Source organism: Misgurnus anguillicaudatus, chromosome 3 (assembly GCF_027580225.2).
Source record: "Misgurnus anguillicaudatus chromosome 3, ASM2758022v2, whole genome shotgun sequence".
Taxonomy (NCBI): Eukaryota; Metazoa; Chordata; class Actinopteri; order Cypriniformes; family Cobitidae; genus Misgurnus; species Misgurnus anguillicaudatus.
This window is the reverse complement of record NC_073339.2, coordinates 239761-257757: the sequence shown is the minus strand read 5'-3', so window position 1 is coordinate 257757 and position 17997 is coordinate 239761. Positions and strand designations below refer to the sequence as shown.

At 36.9% G+C, this 17997-nt stretch overlaps 1 protein-coding gene and 1 long non-coding RNA gene across 2 annotated transcripts; one reads left to right on the top strand and one right to left on the bottom strand.

Annotated features, from left to right (window-relative positions):
* Positions 1–1153: 1153 nt before the first annotated feature.
* Positions 1154–12709, bottom strand: LOC141355582 (uncharacterized). The gene is made up of 3 exons (XR_012362017.1): positions 12233–12709; positions 7484–7597; positions 1154–1207 (listed from the first exon to the last, which is right to left on the bottom strand). It is a non-coding gene; the product is annotated as an uncharacterized lncRNA (long non-coding RNA).
* A 1070-nt stretch (positions 12710–13779) lies between these two features.
* sp6 (Sp6 transcription factor) lies at positions 13780–17970 on the top strand. Its single transcript, XM_055203980.2, has 2 exons — positions 13780–13907; positions 16788–17970. The coding sequence occupies exon 2, from the start codon at positions 16855–16857 to the stop codon at positions 17689–17691; it is 837 nt and encodes a 278-aa protein (XP_055059955.1). The 5' UTR covers positions 13780–13907; positions 16788–16854; the 3' UTR covers positions 17692–17970.
* The last annotated feature ends 27 nt before the right edge of the window (positions 17971–17997 follow it).

Genomic DNA, 17997 nt, shown 5'->3' with positions numbered 1-17997 from the left:
TGTGTTAACTCATGGTTTATGAGGACACATGTGACTATTGAACGTGACTCAGCAGTAGACTATAACTTTACAACACTTGTGTGTGTTTACTCATGGTTTATGAGGACACATGTGACTATTGTACGTGTGTGTTTACTCCTGGTTTATGAGGACACATGTGACTATTGGATGTGACTCAGCAGTAGACTATAACTTTACAAGACTTGTGTGTGTTTACTCATGGTTTATGAGGACACATGTGACTATTGGATGTGACTCAGCAGTAGACTATAACTTTACAAGACTTGTGTGTGTTTACTCATGGTTTATGAGGACACATGTGACTATTGGATGTGACTCAGCAGTAGACTATAACTTTACAAGACTTGTGTGTGTTTACTCATGGTTTATGAGGACACATGTGACTATTGTACGTGTGTGTTTACTCATGGTTTATGAGGACACATGTGACTATTGTACGTGACTCAGCAGTAGACTGTAACTTTACAACACTTGTGTGTGTTTACTCATGGTTTATGAGGACACATGTGACTATTGTACGTGACTCAGCGGTAGACTATAACTTTAAAACAATTGTGTGTGTTTACTCATGGTTTATGAGGACACATGTGACTATTGTACGTGACTCAGCGGTAGACTATAACTTTAAAACACTTGTGTGTGTTAACTCATGGTTTATGAGGACACATGTGACTATTGTACTTGACTCAGCGGTAGACTATAAGTTTACAACACTTGTGTGTGTTAACTCATGGTTTATGAGGACACATGTGACTTGTACGTGTGTGTTTACTCATGGTTTATGAGGACACATGTGACTATTGTACATGACTCAGCGGTAGACTATAACTTTAAAACACTTGTGTGTGTTTACTCATGGTTTATGAGGACACATGTGACCATTGTACTTGACTCAGCGGTAGACTATAAGTTTACAACACTTGTGTGTGTGTACTCATGGTTTATGAGGACACATGTGACTATTGTACGTGTGTGTTTACTCATGGTTTATGAGGTCACAAGCCTTTCCGTATACTGTTAACACAGAGGTGTTTTAACATGTTAACTGCGGAATCACATTTAGTAGGAATTACAATTTCACTTCAGATCAAATTATAACACGTGTGACACAAATTTGACAAAATTATTAACAAACCTCTTTAGGAGATGTGACTTCACTTCCTGAAACGACAGGCTCATGGACGAGCTGGAAGACAGAAAAAAAACAGAAATGAGCTATAATTTGACTTAGCGGTAGACTACAACTTTACAACATTTGTGTGTGTTTACTCATGGTTTATGAGGACACATGTGACTATTGTATGAGACTCAGCGGTAGACTATAACTTTACAACACTTGTGTGTGTGTACTCATGGTTTATGAGGACACATGTGACTATTGTACGTGTGTGTTTACTCCTGGTTTATGAGGACACATGTGACTATTGGATGTGACTCAGCAGTAGACTATAACTTTACAAGACTTGTGTGTGTTTACTCATGGTTTATGAGGACACATGTGACTATTGTATGTGACTCAGCAGTAGACTATAACTTTACAACACTTGTGTGTGTTTACTCATGGTTTATGAGGACACATGTGACTATTGTACTTGACTCAGCAGTACTCAACGAAGTAAGAGAGATTTATGGGTAGGGCTGGGTATTGGCAAGGGCCTCCCGATACAATACGTATCATGATACATGGGCAGTGTTGTAATGTAACAAAGTAAAAATACTTCGTTACTGTACTCAAGTAGAAATTTCACGTATCTGTACTTTACTTCGCTATTTAAATTTATGTCTACTTTCACTTTTACTCCACTACATTTTCTAGATAAAATGTATACTTTTACTCTGATATATTTTCACTAAGCATATTCGTTACTCGTTACTACAAAATAAAATCAGAACAAATGTGTGCGACCTCAATAAAGGAGGTTTTAGCGAATCAGTGCTTCTAGATTGATTTACGCATGCTCCGCACACTCAATAAGGGAGGTTTTGGCGAATCAGTGCTTCTAGATTGATTTACGCACGCTCCGCACACTCTATTTCACGCACACTCTTTTTTAGCGTAGTGTTGCCAAAGGATGAGGAAGCACAACTGTAAGTGCAACGAAAGCACCTACTGGAGGACCTCCCGTTATCGTAAACGATAGGGATGCTCCGATCAGGATTTTTGCAGGCCGATACGATCACCGATTTGTTGTCTTCGTGATCGGCCGATACCAATGCCGATACCGATTTTTCAAGCTGATATGCAAGCTCTTTTTTGTATGCGTGATTGTAACTTTAAAAAAAAATTCTAGATAAAGTAAAACCACAGATGTTGCCTTTGTTATATTACTTGCAGTAATTAGGTATATTATTGTTTTAATAGGGAATCAAATAAATTAGCACAACAAATATTTCTTCTGCAAAGATAAATTTAATATGCCTTTAAAAAGGCTTATGTCTGTAAAAACTAATGAAAATAAAACAGTTAACAGTCTTTACTGTATGAATTAAATATACACGCATTCGTATGAAGTACAACATTTCTTTAGTGAAGAGCAGAGAGTGATTTTATTGAGAGATGAATTAGGTTACTGTAGCTTTAAGACTTGACAGAGATCGCTCTGTTCACGTGCACTGATGACAGGCTGCTGTGTGTGCGCTCTGCGGGTATATGCAGACGAGAGCAGCTGTGAGGAAAATTAAAGTTTAAACGCTCAAAACTTTAAAACGCATGCAAATAATAAACTTTTGACATGAGGATGCAATTGTCCGCGATAGATATGTGTTGTATACGCTGTTTGATGGGGATGTGAAGACGGGTCGCGATGTTAGGACCGGACCGCGTCCTCATAGAAAATACACATATCTCTGTAAAGGCAAAGAGAGAAATGCAAATCTACATGTCGCTCATCAGCCACGGGTTATAAAAATGCTCTCACTGCGTAAAAATTGTCTCTACGTGCAGCCGCATTTAATGCCATTATCGGCCGATACTAGGGATGTCAATTTATGCAATTTCCCATATTCGATGGTCATTTAAAGGGGCGGTGAATTTGTCGATTTTATTGTTTTATACTGTTGTCTGATGTCTACTTATGATGTTCGCATGGTTTTTACATTCAAAAACATCAAAAGCAACAAGTAATACGCTATTTTGTAACATGGATTAGTGGCTGTCTGGAGAAATGGTTCGTTTGAAGGGGCGGGCCGCATTGAAGACCTGAACGTAAACACCCACTGCTATGATTGGACAGCTTCATTCCCCGTCATTACATGTAGGGAAATGTTTTTAAAACATTAATGTGATAAAAATAGCAGCCGAACACAAATATGTTTGAGACACAAAAGATTCTGGGTGCTAAACATGATACACATAAATGACAATACGTATATTAAAGTAGAAACAAAACTCGACGTGACTAAATTACCGTATAAAACACAGTAAGCGTGCATCCGAATCTAAACTGCGGCTAATAAATCCTTATCAATAACTTTGTATATTTCTATTGTGCTTGTGAGGTTGCTTTTACATTCACGTAATGTTAAATACCACAGTTATATGATAAAAAATAAGCTTTGTTGAGTGTTTGACCTTTCAAACGCAACTCGCCTAAATTACCGTATACAACACAGTAAACGGGCATCAGAATCTAAACTGCTGCTGATAAATCCTTCCTTATAACTAACTTTGTATATTTCTACCTTTAAATTACAGTCGTATTGTTAAGTGTTGTACCTTTATTAATCGTTTAATGTTTTTAGTAAATTAAAACAGTCAAACAAACGTATTTAGACACGGATGTTACAACAGGACATATCAAGCAATCTCTTTTAACAAAGCAATAGTGAAACGCAGTAACTTAAATAAAGTAAAATGTCTTACTGTGAATTATACTGCTCTGTCATTGTTGTCAGATCCAATATAAGTGGTGCTTCTGAGTCTCTCTGCAAATCCAGCATCGACTTCTTTACAAATGAATCCTTGTACACAACGTTAACAACACTCCCCACACGAGCTGGAACTTCTTCAAAAGCAAACTTTATCCACGCATATTGCTAATGTTATGTTTCAAGCCTCCGAATTGAAGTATTTAGCTTCTGTGTTGTTCCCACGCGGTTCTTCCAAACCGAAAATGCGTTTCCATGGTATCATAACAGATCACCGCGTCAAAATAAAAGTCTCTCAGAAAAAATGTATTTAAAAGTCATTTTGGTTACATTTGTCAATCTTTAAAGACATGTTTACTCGTTGAGACACACGTGTGTCACGCGAAGCTGTGGGCGGGGCTACAAAAGTAGACTTGTCCTTTTGGTTATGGGGAGGTGTTTCAATTCTACTTTGACGTCATAGATTTCCGAATTTTTCACTGGAGTGTTTAGCTGGCTTGGTGCCAAAAACGGTTATATTTCAGTAGCACAGACGTTTTCAGTTCTGAAACTTGCAGGATGTTCATTTAAGTATGATGACCTCTAATATAACAAATTATCAAGTTAAAATTGAGTTTTTGATTCACCGCTCCTTTAAATTAACGATCAATCAATCGAATAATCGTTAACAGTAACAGTGCAATAAGCCTTCACTGCAGTGGCATATAGCCAATGACATAAAAGTGTGCATAAAAACGACAGCTTCCGCACGCGAATTAAAAGCTTTTATTTTGTCTAAATAACATGCTAGTGGGATTGTAAAATGAGTCAATGTAGTTGTTGTTTTGATAAAATCATCAATTTAAACTTATCTCGTAATGAAATATAATGACTAATAGACACAGTGTATAACTCCGCCTCACATGGGCACTCTGCAACAGACGCATGAAAGTCCATGTCAAAATAACAGTTTTATTATCATCAAGTGATATTTATCAAGTTGTTTACCTCGCTTTCCGAGTCGTTGATACACTGTTTGTAATTATATCCAAGAAGCACACGAAGGGCACTTTTCTCGTCGTCACCTCACCTTAGACGTACTTTCAGCAAAGATGCTTATATTACGGATATGCCAACCTTCCATTAGAAAACACGCAGCGCCTCAGCCAGTCAATAATGATGATCAGTGATATATGTTGCGGGCATTCAGGGTGTAACGACAGTCAGTTACAGTTTACATTTGACAGTTTCTTGCCATAATTTAAGATTACATTTTAATCTGTTCATTAAAAACGGCTTCTGGTCTCCTTCTCTGTATATAGCAGCGTTGCTATGCTAATCTTGCAGGCTTCCCCGAAGAGGGTCTTTGCTTTCAGTATCCTAAACGTATTTGCATTTTCTGCGTCGGACCCTGTGTCAGATCCACTGCGGATGTAATTTCGTTGCGTTGGCAGCCAGCCAGCCTCGTCTCGCATGACGTTAAAAAGCACATGCGTGTGCTTGGCATCGAGCATCGTTGTGATCATAGCTAGTAGTTTAACTTTTGCGCGCTCGCTTAATTTTTTTTCTCCGACTGTATGTGTTTTGCGCAGGCGCAGCACACACGTGCATGATCTTGTTTTTCAACAATCGTTAAGTTTTGTCGGGTAAATTCTTATCGACAATTAATCGAAGATCGATTAATTGTTAACATCCCTAGCCGATACCGATCTGCGGCCGATCGATCAGAGCATCCCTAGTAAACGACCACCCCGACGATGAACAGGGTGAGAAAGCTAACGTTATACATCCGTGGCCGTATTTGTAAGAAATGTTTTTGTACATTGGAATTAAAGATTCCCGATTACCGAATAAAGTGCCTCTTATGCCTAGCGAAAATCACTTACATTTTGTCATTTAAAAACTCCCCGTCCAACCTGAAGAATCACATCAAGGTACGTTAAAATAATAGATATTAAGTAAAGCCACAATGTCAATGTGATTAAACATTAGTTAACATAAGCCGTATTAGATAATTATCTGTCTAATGTGATGGCCAGGCGCACATGTTTAATAAACGTTAACATTACACCGCTGATTTTCCATGGATTTATTTAATTCACAGAGAACTCTCAACTGAAACACGCTTAACTGTTAACTGTTTATGGTAACATTATAGCATAACTGCCAGCCAAATATTCCCTCCGGTAGGCTAATGTTAGATTGAGAAATATTTGTTAAAAACATGTTAATCAGTGGCAGGTTAGAAAGAAAGTGTTAAGGACTAAATTCACGTCTTTAAAAGCATCATACGTTTTGTCAAACTTGAGATTTCCTTTTATGTTAATTAACTTAAAACTCAGTGGTTATAGGATAATGTTGTGCTAATGTTATACATTGTGAATGTACGCTTGCATTGTATCAAAGTCACAGTGCTTTCATTGCCACACAACGAGTTGGCATTTTTTTCTTAGTAGAGCAGCTAACTTAAAGGGATACTCCACTTTTTTCAAAAATATGCTCATGTTTTGAAAGAAATAAGTTATAGGGGCGGTTTCCCGGACAGGTATTAGACTAGTCCTAGACTAAAACATTTTTAAGAGCTGTCCAAACTGACAACAACTTTCACTGACATATTTTTAAATACATCAGGGCCCTTCGTTTTACCTCAAAATGCACACAGGTAATGTTTTTAGTAAGGCATATTTATTAAAACTAGTCATATTTCCTAATTAAACTAAGTCCTAGTCCTGGATTAAGCTAATCCCTGTCCAGGAAACCGCCCCATAATGTATTTTTCATTTTTACCTTAAGTTCATACAAAAGTGAAATTTCTGCTTTTTTATTTGATGTCAGCTCTAAAAATATGCTGTTTGCTCTTTGAACTTAAGAGAATTGTGCCTGAAAGTGCTGGAAAAGACAGATTTTTTTTTTATGATTGAGATTAAGAAGATAATGGGAACCCTGAATATGCTTTACCATAAGAAAGCCACAATAAAGTTCACAATCAAAGTTCTAACTGCTTGCTTTAAAAAAAAAACTTTTTACTTTTACTTCAAATACTTAAGTACATTAAATATCAGAAAATTACTTTTGATACTTAAGTACAGTTTATATCAGATACTTTAAGACTTTTACTTAAGTAATATTTTAAAAGTCAACTTTCACTTCTACCAAAGTCTTTTTCTAGTACAATACTTGTACTTTTACTCAAGTACTGCTTTCTAGTACTTTATACAACACTGTACATGGGTCATGATACAATACGTATCACGATACAATACAATACGTTGCATGTTGCGATACATTGCAATACTTTTTCAAGCTGAACCGCTCTTTGAAAGCTGCAGGTATTTTTAAATTTTCTGCCATTTTCTCACTCCCTAACTTCTGAGACATTGGCTGAATGGCCGTATATGGCATACGATACGTATCACGATACAATACAATACGTTGCATGTTGCGATACATTGCAATACTTTTTCAAGCTGAACAGCTCTTTGAAAGCTGCAGGTATTTTTAAATTTTCTGCCATTTTCTCACTCCCTCTAACTTCTGAGACATCACGATAGTTAGCTGTATCGATATTTTTGCACAGCCCTATTTATGGCCAACACACACACAAAGAAAAACTTACCTTTGATGGGATTAATATATTTTCTGGTTATGTTGTCTTTGTCCTTGCCCTTTTGTTCATGGATTTCTGCATCTTTCAGAGGATTTGGTCCTCTTCTCCGATGACTCCGAATCACTACAAAATATCATGTCAAGTAAATCTTTACAGATAAACAGTATAATATTAATAAAGTGCTTAAGTTGAGAGAATTTGGTAATGCTTTGTTTCAAAATGGCTGCTTTTTCATATTCATAGTTACTAATATAAAAGATTTCATCATTAGCTATACGTTATTCTAACTGAAATTGACACTGCATATATTTATTTAGTTGAATCAGTAGGGCTGTGCCGGTTTCAGAATTGGTGATGATGGTTATGACGTGAGTCAAATGTGACGGTTCGTCACATAACCGTATGGGGGGGGGGGGGGGGGGTTGGGTTGCTTTTTTAAATGCTCGTGGATTGACCCGAAATTGTAATTTTACCAAAAAATCATGAATGTCATGCCAAGTGTGTTTTAAACAGTAATGAAATTTAACAGAAAGCAATTAAATATTTAAAAAACACTGTTGCCAGAAGACTGCGCTGTCACTCTCTGCCCAGCATAAATGAATCCTCTATCTATCATTATCTTAATAATCTTCAGAGAAACAGATTTGTGCCATGGGCTTTAGGGCTGTCAAAATGGCTGAACAAGTACATTCGAAATTCGTCCTTGAAAAATAATAAAATTCGAATTATATTCGAATTATAAAGAGCTACTTTATCTTGGAGAAAATACTCCTAAAAGCCCACAAGAGGGCGCAGCACAAAGCCCCAATAATATAAACAAATCATGCACAGCATATTTTTGGTTAAAACGAATGTTATAAACACTAATAAATTAAAGATAATTTCTTAAATTCATATGCAAAGGAACAAAAGTGCACATAGATATCTGGAAGTGCAAAATGCCTCAACAGCCAGCGTGTGTAGGCTATTAACACAAACATAGTCAAGAAACTATCCATGTATACATTTACAAATTATTTTATGTACCGTACATTAATTAAATTAAAAAAAATACAGAGCCTCAGTTAATACAGAACACAACAGTGGCTTAATGAAATCAAAATTAACCAGTATATTTGTGCACCTGTAAATGTACAAAACGAATGCCATACATAGACAATGCATATTAATAGGGCATTTTATATAATATATAAGTAGATAAATGTACGTGTTTCTAATAAAGTATGAAAACGAATGAATCTTTATTTAAGCCAAAATAAGTGGGAAAGATCATTAGTCATTTAAATTTTGTCAAGCTTAAACGCTATTCACAACAACTTATATTATATTTTGTGTGTTCCTTGGTTGAAAATATGTAGAAATATAAGCGAGTAATAAAGTACAGAACAGAAATGTTTAACTTACATGCAGCGAAGCCGTTAATAAAGCCGACTCTCCGTAATTAATAGAAACGTACTGAAACAGTCGAGTTGGCGGATGATCATCATGTTTATATTTCACGCAGATAATGTTAATGAAAAACTTCCATATCAAATGTCCAGGGTGAAAGTCAAGTTTCCAGTCAGTTATAAAAATAAAGCCACCGCAGCGCTACAATGCAACTCTCTCATATGCGTTGTGGACTCTGTAGATGCACATATGGTTTTAATGTTGCTAAACAAGCAGCTGTATTATGGCACTTTCGTGTTGATCAGTTATTTTAAACTTTAAAACTGCATTTAGAACCAGACGACACTAATTCTGTCATCTCAGCTAGTTTCACTTTGCGGTTGAATTCCAGTTGATGCTCCAAAAACCAAAGAAGCCTCACACAGCCCTTTTAATACGTATTCTGTCCGACTCGTAATCCCCACTGTCTTTTCTTGCTATTTTTCAAATGAATAACGCTGGCTTGCTCCGCATAGTTGGCTGAGCCGCTAACGCTCTGTATAACAATCCGCGTCAGTTACGTCATCATAACGTTGCGTGAGCTTCCTGACACAGGTAAAATTCGAATGCAAAGTTTTACGTTCGAATATGCATATTTTTTTTACATTCGACGAATATTCGAAATTCGAATTAAAATTTGACAGCCCTAATGGGCTTTTAATGTCTATTATTGTGTCTATATCTGTCATTACACGGACCAGAACAGCACGAAAACAATGTGGATTAAAAAGCGTCTTGAAGAGGTTTTGCTCATAAATGCATGTAAAATAAAGTAATGTGAACTTGAGATTGTTATACTGTTATTAACTGCGCCGTATGCGCTGCAAACGCAGCCGGTGTAAAAGCACAATGGCCACGCGCGGCAAACGTTCTCCGCATACGCGCTGCTCAGTGCTCATGCTTGCGATGTGAAACCAGCATTTGAATAAACTAAACACTGATTAGCTACTTGTTCTACGTTTATTTACAATTAACAGCAAGACAACTAGCAGTGAATGTGCTTTCAGGAGAGTTAGTAGATTAACATGGGAGGATTTGAACTTGAAAAGCGGGCGGAGCCTTTCTGCAGTTAAAACATATTATGGTCGTTCATGTTTATTTGAATAATTATTTATTGTTTATTTAAATAGAAGGAAGAGATGATTTGAAAGGTGAGACTTTGTTTAATATGTTTAATCTCAAAAGTAACCAAAAAGTGCCCTGGTCTCTCCAGTATGTCAGCGCGTTGTCAGTGTCTGCTCCGCTCTGTATTTTTCATTGCGTGACGTGATAACATGGTGTTTGGTAGAAGTGGTATATATATGTATATATATATATATATTTAATATTTTAATAACACGGTTTTGTCGGTTATAGTTTTAATGACGGTGTTCAACTATAACCGTCGGTCTCACGGTTATATAATAACCGTCACACCCCTATGAATCAGTGTTTGTGAATTCACAATAGCATTATGCATTATTATAATTTTTAATTAGGGCTGCAATAAACTATTATTTTGATAATCGAATAATCTATCGATTATTAGACCATCAACTGATCATCGATTATTTTGATGACTAATCAGTGCGTTTTGAACTATTATTCAGCTTTTTTAATCAGTTAAAGTTACGTTTTACATATTCTTACTAATAATAAATGAAAAAGAAAATCACTTCAGCATATGAAATAGTTGTTTTAATGAATTTTGGGCAGGTCATTCTCTTAAGTTTTCAGATTTGTGTCTAGATCAAATTATACACAAATGCTTTCTAAGCATTGTTTAAATATATTTAAAAATTAAAATAAACAAAAACTGAGCAGCATTACAGACAAAATATTTTTTAACCCAAACATCTCTTGTCAGCAGTATTAAGAACCTATTTTCTAAAACAGACTATAGTATCTAAAAGAGTTACTACAATAACACTATTTATTATCACTACCCAAACTCCTAGGCTCGATAAAGGCTTTAATCTTTGAAAAATAAATCATCACATTACTGTAATTATATTGGTAACATTTTATAATAAGGATCCATGAATCATGAACTGATGTAAATGAATTCTCACTGAAATATGAAGTAATGCTGAGCATGTACTAGTTATAAACTAATAATGAGTCATCATTAACTATAACATAACTCAACACATAAATTCATTGTTTATTAATTCATTAACTAACAACTAAAAAACATGTTATGTTGTACTTAATGACGAATCCTTATTAATTTATAATTAGTACATGCATTACTCAGCATTAGTTCAGGCTGAAGTAAAAATAAGTTCATTATGATTCATGGACCCTTATTATAAAGTGTAACCATTATATTATTAATGTTATTATTATTATAGGTAGTACTGCATTCTCATTTATCTAATAAAGAGATTTAGGGTATTACCTCCCACCTAAGTGCTCCAACATGCACCATGTGCTCCCGTGAAAGGCAATATCTGTCTTTTATGTATTACACACGACAGCATTCTTGGTTTAAGTGTTGTAAAACTTTCATTTGCACTTCGCCATAATCTGCGCTGTGTTTTTTCATCCATCTTCTTCTATCGCAGATTTGTTAGGGCTGCATTGCACTCTAGCGCTACAGCGTCGTAGCGGTCAAATCACGACATTACATGCATTTATATTTGTTTAAGTCTAAATGAGATGAAAACGACCACTCGACAACAAAGATATGTGTCGACAATTTTATTTATTGTCGGCGTTGTAGACTAATCGTTTCATGGTTTTAACATATAATGCAGCCTTGGAAAACCGTCTCATAATGCTTAATGTTTTCTCATCCTTGAAATTCGCCATATTCGCCATGTTTTATGGTTACTGCCACGGGCAAAATCATGTAATCAATGTTTTTTTAATCGAGGTCTCAAATCAAAAACAGAAATCGTGACATGGTGAGAAAATCGCACGCTCCGTGGCCAGGGGAGCGAGAGACAATTGCCCCGTGTAGAGTTCACCTCAGCCAGCTTCGCTCAAACCGCGTGAACTGCGACATTAGAGAAAATTGTGCTTACTCAGATGTCAAACTACTGTATTATTAGGAGTTTGTTAAATGATCAAATAAAAAAATATATCGCAGCATTGTTTTTTTTAGGCCCCGTGACATATTGGCAGTCTGCTGTGCCCAAGGCCACTTTATTTTACAATGATATACTGTATTTCATTCAAATTGTATTTCTTAATGATTAATTTACCACATTAGTTGAGATCTACATCATCTTTGCGTCTCAGAGCTTATTATACATTAACGTTACAGTGCTACACGCCATTGCTAGAGTTTTAAGTTATTAAATAACATCAAATGAACATTTGACAAAAAAAAAAGATATTACTTACTTTTATCCCCACAGATCCAGCTGCTGCGTTTGTTCTGCTGCAAATCTCCTTGACTGTTCCGTCAATGGCACTTGGCGCGAATTTGTGTGTAATCTGGCGCGAATATGTGTGTAATATGGCGCGAATGTGTATACCACGCAATACCAATTCCCACCTACAGGGGCACTGTTCCGAGTTCACACAGACACATCATGGTTTAAGAGGACCATGTTTATAAACGTCATAAAAAAGGTAGGGAGTGTCATAACAGTAAAATAGCGACAATACTTAATAAAAGTATTAATATAGTAAACATACAAGCATTAATAATTTTTAGAATTATTATTAGTCATTAATTATAACAATTCAAATTTCCAGAATTACGAGACCACACAAAATGGTCTCATAAACCGAATGGTCTTGTAATGCTGGTATGTAAACCTGAAAATTGGTCTCATAAACCACATATGCCTACACACACACACACACACACACACACACACACACATAGCCAACATACATACATGCAAACATATGTACATACAAATTTGTATGTGACTTTGTGTAATGTTTTCCTGTGTGTGTGTGTGTGTGTGTGTGTGTGTGTGTGTGTGTGTGTGTGTGTGTGTGTGTGTGTGTGTGTGTGTGTGTGTGTGTGTGTCTGTCTGTGTGTTGGCGCCATGGCTCTTCAACAATCAAAGCAGAGGGGCGTGAGCAGTGCGGAAATCTCTACCTGAAAATACAGGTGTGCTCGACTATCAAAGGCCAGACCTCTAAACTCTAAACACACGGCTGCATGAGGAGGTGTGTGTGTGTGTGTGTGTGTGTGTGTGTGTGTGTGTGTGTGTGTGTGTGTGTGTCGGCCTGTAGGATTTCCTGGATTTCCAGTGACAAACACACTTGTGGAAATCTGTTCTTCAGTAAGTGCTGCTGTGTGTAAATATGATCTTAGAAGCAGGAAGTTCCCTGCAGCCGACACGAGTGATCAATGTCTTCAGTTTAATCCTGTCTGTGCATTTACAACTCACAGTAACCCTCTCTTCTTCTGTACCGGGTTAGTGAGATGCACATCCAAACATATCATTTTTATATGTCATTATATTTAAAACCTTTAAAAATTCTCGCTAGTTCACAACTGGTAAAGAAGTAAAAAACACATTTATTTCTGTCAAATTTTCTTGAGAATATTTTTGATTGTCATTTTTTCAGTTTTGTTTGTCCATATTGTATTTTTGTGTGTTATTTAATGTAATGATAATCTTTTAACTAACCAAGACGTGACTTCTAGTGAGAGACGTTAGTAAGTTTTGTTATCTCTGAAGGAATGTGCTGTAAAGAAAAGCAAAGTAAATGTGTATTATTTGTGTTGAATAAATGAATGCGGTGTGTGTTTGCGATGTTAACAGCGGTGGGAAACTATTCTGTCGTGTGTGTGTGTGTGTGTTTGTGTATGGGGGGGGTGATGATTTCCTGTCTGTCTTTCAGGTAGTTTGAGTCTCAGACTGACATGTTCAGACGCAGTTCGGACTGTCTGACACTGTTTGTGTGCACGTGTGTGTGTGTGTGTGTGTGTTTATATCAATGAAAGTGTGTATGAATGAACTTTGTGTGTGTGTGTTGGTGGGTGTGGTTTTTGCTGTCATAAACTGCTGCTGAGTTGTGGTGTATTGTCACAGCATCAGGAGACACTGAGCAGGTAAACTCTCTCTCTCTCTCTCTCTCTCTCTCTCTCTCTCTCTCTCTCTCTCTCTCCTTCTGTAATTTCATAATTCTGCATCTGTGCGTTTATTAATGATCATTGTGTTAATGTTTAACAGTTTTAATGTGTAATTGTAGTTTCATATAGCTGTTTACATGTCTGAGTATACCACACAGTCTGATGTTAGTATGTTCATGTGTTCAGGTTTTCTGTTGTTGAATTTCTCTCTTTCTCTTTATAAACACAGTTAAATGTGTTGAAAAGTGACTTGTTAAAATTTTCCCTGTTTATTAGGCTCACAAATTTAAATGTCGTTTAGTTGTAAATTATATAATGTCAGCAGATGTTTGTTTGAAAGTTAGGGTTAGAGGTTGGGTTGAATACATTTGTATGATAACAATATGTTGTTTAAGTGTTTATGAGAGATCCTCAGCAATATCAATAATTATTTTAGATGCAATGTTAAACTTTATTTGTTTGTTAGGGTTTTAAAGAGCTGTGCAGACTGATAAACCTGTTTCATTCACACACACACACACACACACACACACACACACACACACACACACACACACACACACACACACACACACACACACACACACACACACACACACACACACACGACAACAGCTGTCAACAGCTCATTACAGCTGCAATCCTCTGCCTTCCTACAACACAGACACATGCACGCACACACGCACGCACGCACACACAGTAAAATTGTCATTACAATGTTCTGTGTTATTACTCTGCTGTTACTACAAAAGCAAGAGTTTTATGCTAACAGCTGAAGAATGATCACATGACTAAAGTTTATAATCTCATGGTTTTCAGTTTGTTTCTCTCCATCAGTGACTTTCATTTTAACCTGAAGTTCTCTCTGTTAAAAGTGTCTTTGCTCCTTGGACGTGTGTATCAAGTTTGGACATGTTTTGTCTGTGTGTGTGTGTGTGTGTGTGTGTGTGTGTGTGTGCGTATGCGCGCGCGCGTGTGTGTGTGTGTGTGTGCATGGTTGCATAGAGCTCATGTATGAAGTTTATCCAGTGAGTGTTTGTGTATGAAGAATAGAAACGGTTTTGCTCGTATCTTCTTATATGAAGATGGATTATTTCCTAACTGAAGTGCAGGTAATGAACTCCATATAACAGACAATCAGTCAGTCAGTTAACATTCAGATAACTCAGATCTCTTTCAGCACTAGACATCCACTAAAATCTAAAATAGCACCTTTAATTTCACTTCAATGTGTTAATGATTTAAACATATCTTTTTTAAAATCAAGTCTGTGAAGGTTCATTCATTCACTTTGTTTGTATGAATTTCTTTTTACTTTAATTTCACACCTTTACATGAAAGTATGGAAAACACAGAATAGATAGTATGATTCCAAATGTTATTCCTGATAGAAAGACTGATTTATCTACTAAGCAATGAATATGATAGATGACAGGTATTAAATTAAACTAGACATCACCCTTAAAATGAAGATAAACTTATTTAACCCTTGTACATCAATTTAAATAAACTCACGCTTAGTTCAAAATGCCCTAGACTGTCATAAAAATACATATTTCTTCCCACTTTTCAGAACAGTTTGTTTACGTGATGCCACTGTTGTTTTTTACGGAAATATTTATAATAATTTTCCATACACTAAGTGTCAAGCTATTTTTATTATTACAGTATTGGATATGTTAATAATTATCAACAACATTAATTTTGATGCATTACTATCTTTGAGCAGTTTCAGATGAAAAAAATGCATTTAATTTAATAGAGGGACAATGTCCGTGTTAAAATACTGATATAAAATATATATTATATATTTTTTAACACTTTTGTTGATTTTAGTTTTAAGCTAGAATCAGTCCTGCTGATCAATATAAAGCCTTCATTCACGCATTTTCAGCATTTTAACCCTTTAAATACTAATTTGTTCAGATAATGCCAAATTTTGCGTTCACTCATTGTAAAGATAAAAACCTCTGAATTTCTGCATCAAAATCAAGCTCACTGTACAAACACAATAACAAATGAAAAACAATGCAAACAAGGAAAGAAATAACATATTTGAATAAAGGAATCTTGAAAGCTCAGTATTTTTTACATTTTTGATCATTTTAATTCTTAAAAGCATCTTTATACAGAATGCATGATTGATATTAAAATGTCACACAGATTAAAACTATCCATTTCATTCCGCACCAAAGTATAACAATTTTGTTTTATTAGTTTTAAAAACATTTATGAAAGCAAATTAGAGTAAAACATAAAAATTCAATTAAAAATGAAATACACACCTTCAGCAGATTTTATGCTCTTTGCATTAACACAAAACAACAAAAATGTAATAAAAACTACAAAAATGAACACACAAAGATTAGGATCAATAAACCATGATGTACCTAAGCATAACATAATGATAAAGTAGATTTAAAGTGTGTAGTTGGATTGTTCCCATAAAAGCTAAAAGCTGAATTTACAAAACCCTAAACTTAGCTAATCAATATGCTGTGAATTAAACCCGTGACTTGTTAAATCAAAGTTCTACCAACAGAGCTATAAAAAAGAATCATATCTGACGAAACATTGGGATATCCAGAGATGAGGTTTTCCTGAACTTTACTCATTGGAAACCCGTTCTCTTACTCCAGGAAAGTGTATTTAAACGACACTCAGACTGATGCTTTTCAGATCAAAGAAAGTGCTCTTCAGGAACGAACAGAGTTAAAGAGGAACAATAATAAAGTGTTGCAGTCAAGCAGTATCTAATCTATCAGTGTCAATGTTCTACCAGAATGTTTTCAGAGGATTTGGAGGAAGTGTGTGAGTGGTTTGTTGTTGACTCTAATGGTTTTAAATTCTTTATTCCAGATTCAAAAAGTGATACCATGTGGTGATACCGTCGGCTTGTCCTCATACAAACGCACAAAAACACAATATGACGCACCCGTATGATCCCTGGCTGCGTGCCGCACCACCTCCTGATGAGGTGTCCGGTTGGTGGGATGTGCCCACCGGGCCTGCAGGAGGGTGGATGGACCTGCAAGGGGCAACGGGCCTGGGGGTGGGCCAAGGATCATCCATGAGTTCCTACACCCCTGACCCTCAGATGTGCTGCCTGCCACCCTCGAGCTCCACCCACTCTGCCATGAACTACCCCGGCGAGGGCTTTAAGATGGAGCCGTTGACGCAGGACCTGCTTCCGGTCCAGCACGCGTCTTCGTCCTACACCTCAGAGGAGCAACTGGACGGCACGAGCGCATCGGCTCGGCCCAAGTCCCAGCGGCGCGCCGGTGCTCGTGCGCCCGGTCAGGCGTCCTGCCGCTGCCCCAACTGCCTGAGCGCAGAGTCTCTGGGGGCCGACGGCGATGGCAAACGCAAGCACCTTCACAACTGTCACATCCCCGGCTGCGGGAAAGCTTACGTTAAGACGTCGCACCTGAAAGCGCACTTACGCTGGCACAGCGGCGATCGGCCCTTCGTGTGCAACTGGCTGTTCTGTGGAAAACGTTTCACGCGCTCAGATGAGCTACAGCGTCACCTGCAGACGCACACCGGAGCCAAACGCTTTGGCTGCAGCGCGTGTCCACGAGTCTTTCTGCGAGCGGATCACCTCGCTAAGCACGTACGCGTACACGAGTCACAGAGTCAGTCGGCCGAAGAGACTCGTTCAGATACGCCGGCACCTGCGACAGTCAGCGGTGAATCGATGCTCAGAGTGAAAACTGAGCCTGAAAACATTGAAGACGACGTGCCGGCGGTACTGAACAGCTAAGCGCGCATCACCTGTTGAGATCCCTGCAGGATTAAACACAATGCATTTGTAACTTTAGTTTTATTTATAACTGTACATTGTGTTTTATATTCGCTCTTGTTTAACTTAAAGATTGTTTGTAATTGTAATCTGAAGATTGTTTTATGGAACTAGTTTGATATGATAATAAATACAAAGCTTTTCATTAAAGAGATTCACAAACAAATGTAAATTCTGTCATCATTTCTTCACCCGTATGTTATTCCTATCCTGTATGATTTTCTTTATTATTTATTTTGATCATTGGTGGTAAGCACACAGTTGAGG